General features: G+C 43.2%; 1 protein-coding gene across 3 annotated transcripts in view; it reads right to left on the bottom strand.

Annotated features, from left to right (window-relative positions):
• Positions 1-873: 873 nt before the first annotated feature.
• Positions 874-1,464, bottom strand: part of vrk1 (VRK serine/threonine kinase 1) — a 13,918-nt gene continuing 13,327 nt past the window's right edge. For all 3 annotated transcript variants that reach the window (XM_005749496.2, XM_005749498.1, XM_005749497.1), the window contains exon 13: positions 874-1,197. In XM_005749496.2, coding sequence (XP_005749553.1) covers positions 1,049-1,197 — 149 coding nt within the window. In that variant the 3' untranslated portion in view covers positions 874-1,048. The remainder of the gene's footprint in view (positions 1,198-1,464) is intronic.

A 1,464-nucleotide genomic window follows, 5' to 3' on the forward strand; every position in this document is an offset into this window, starting at 1 on the left:
GCTAAACGTCACAAATCTCTCACATCTCAAAACTCCCTCTCTCTCTTCATCACTCCTCCTCTTCCTAAACAACCAAATGTCATGTTGCCATATCATTTTTTGATTGGTCGACATGGTGCATTTTTCCACCAAAAGGCTGTTTTTGGTTTGTTTTTTATTTTTTTTGGCTCATAAGCAGAGAGAGCTCGCTGCGCTGTCCTTAGACAGTAAACGTGATTGAAAACTGGTACATGTCACCTTGTTGCTTTGTCTTTAAGTGGTCATGTGATTGGCTGACCACGACTACTTTGTTCTTCCTCAGTCAAACAGCAGCACTCATGCGATTGTTTTGCCCCCTTAGCTCCAGGTGTTGTGCCAAAAAGTGATGTCAGCCAGAAAGTGATCGCCGCCCGCAGGAGCGCGCAGCTGCTTAAAGCTGCAGCGCTCAGTTTACTTACAGCTACTTCCTGCAGCTGATATAAGGAGCTGTAAGCTGAACACAGCTTCAGCCGTCTGTTTGTTGAAACATAGTAACGCGACCGCATTTTCTTGTTAGTAACGGTAACGACGTTGTAACGATAGAAATAGTAATTAGATTACTCGTTACTGAAAAAAGTAACGCCGTTACTTCTACCCCGTTGTTCCCATCACTGCTCAGGAGGTAGAGCAGAAGGTGGGAGGTTCGATCCAGTCTCCAAGTATCCTTGGGAAAGATACCAACCTCAAGTTGTTCTCTGATACAGCAATCCAATTATTGTTCAGCATCTGCAGACAAGTGGGAAACCATTTCTTCACCCCCAGTTTAAAGACAGCGCCATCTATGGACTCGTTCTTAATTCATGCGCCACTGAGTTCCTCAAACTTGCCATAAAAAAAGCAACAGGACAACTGAAGTTTGAGCTTCTTCACACTTTGGCCCAGAAGTTTTAATAAGAACAACCGATCAATGTCGTTATCTCTTTATTGTTACAATGCAATCAAACATCAGCATCTATTAGCACAGTGTAACAGTGTAACAGCCCAAAGTAAATCCAACATAAAAGCCTGAGAGGAGGAGTGAGGTGGATGTTCAGGTGCTCGTTTTCTTGGGTCTGCCTCTGGATTTTTGGGCAAGTCCAGGTGATGTCTGGGTTCCCATTTCCACAAGTCTGGATTTGGGGTCACTGCTGGGCACCTTCCTGGATTTCAGAGTCTTTTGGGGACTTTTCTTTGGTCTGTCTGCAAAGTTAAATTCAGCAGGCTGTCAATCGTTTAACCCAAATGTTGTCATGTAGTTTTCATTCATAGCCTCTGCTTCAGTTACTCTATTTAGAGATACAGTGGGGCAAAAAAGTATTTAGTCAGCCACCGATTGTGCAAGTTCCCCCACTTAAAATGATGACAGAAGTCAGTAATTTGCACCAGAGGTACACTTCAACTGTGAGAGACAGAATGTGAAAAAAAATCCATGAATCCACATGGTAGGATTTGTAAAGAATTTATTCG

Source organism: Pundamilia nyererei, unplaced genomic scaffold (genome assembly GCF_000239375.1).
Source record: "Pundamilia nyererei isolate P.nyererei 1_Seehausen unplaced genomic scaffold, PunNye1.0 scaffold00247, whole genome shotgun sequence".
NCBI lineage: Eukaryota > Metazoa > Chordata > Actinopteri > Cichliformes > Cichlidae > Pundamilia > Pundamilia nyererei.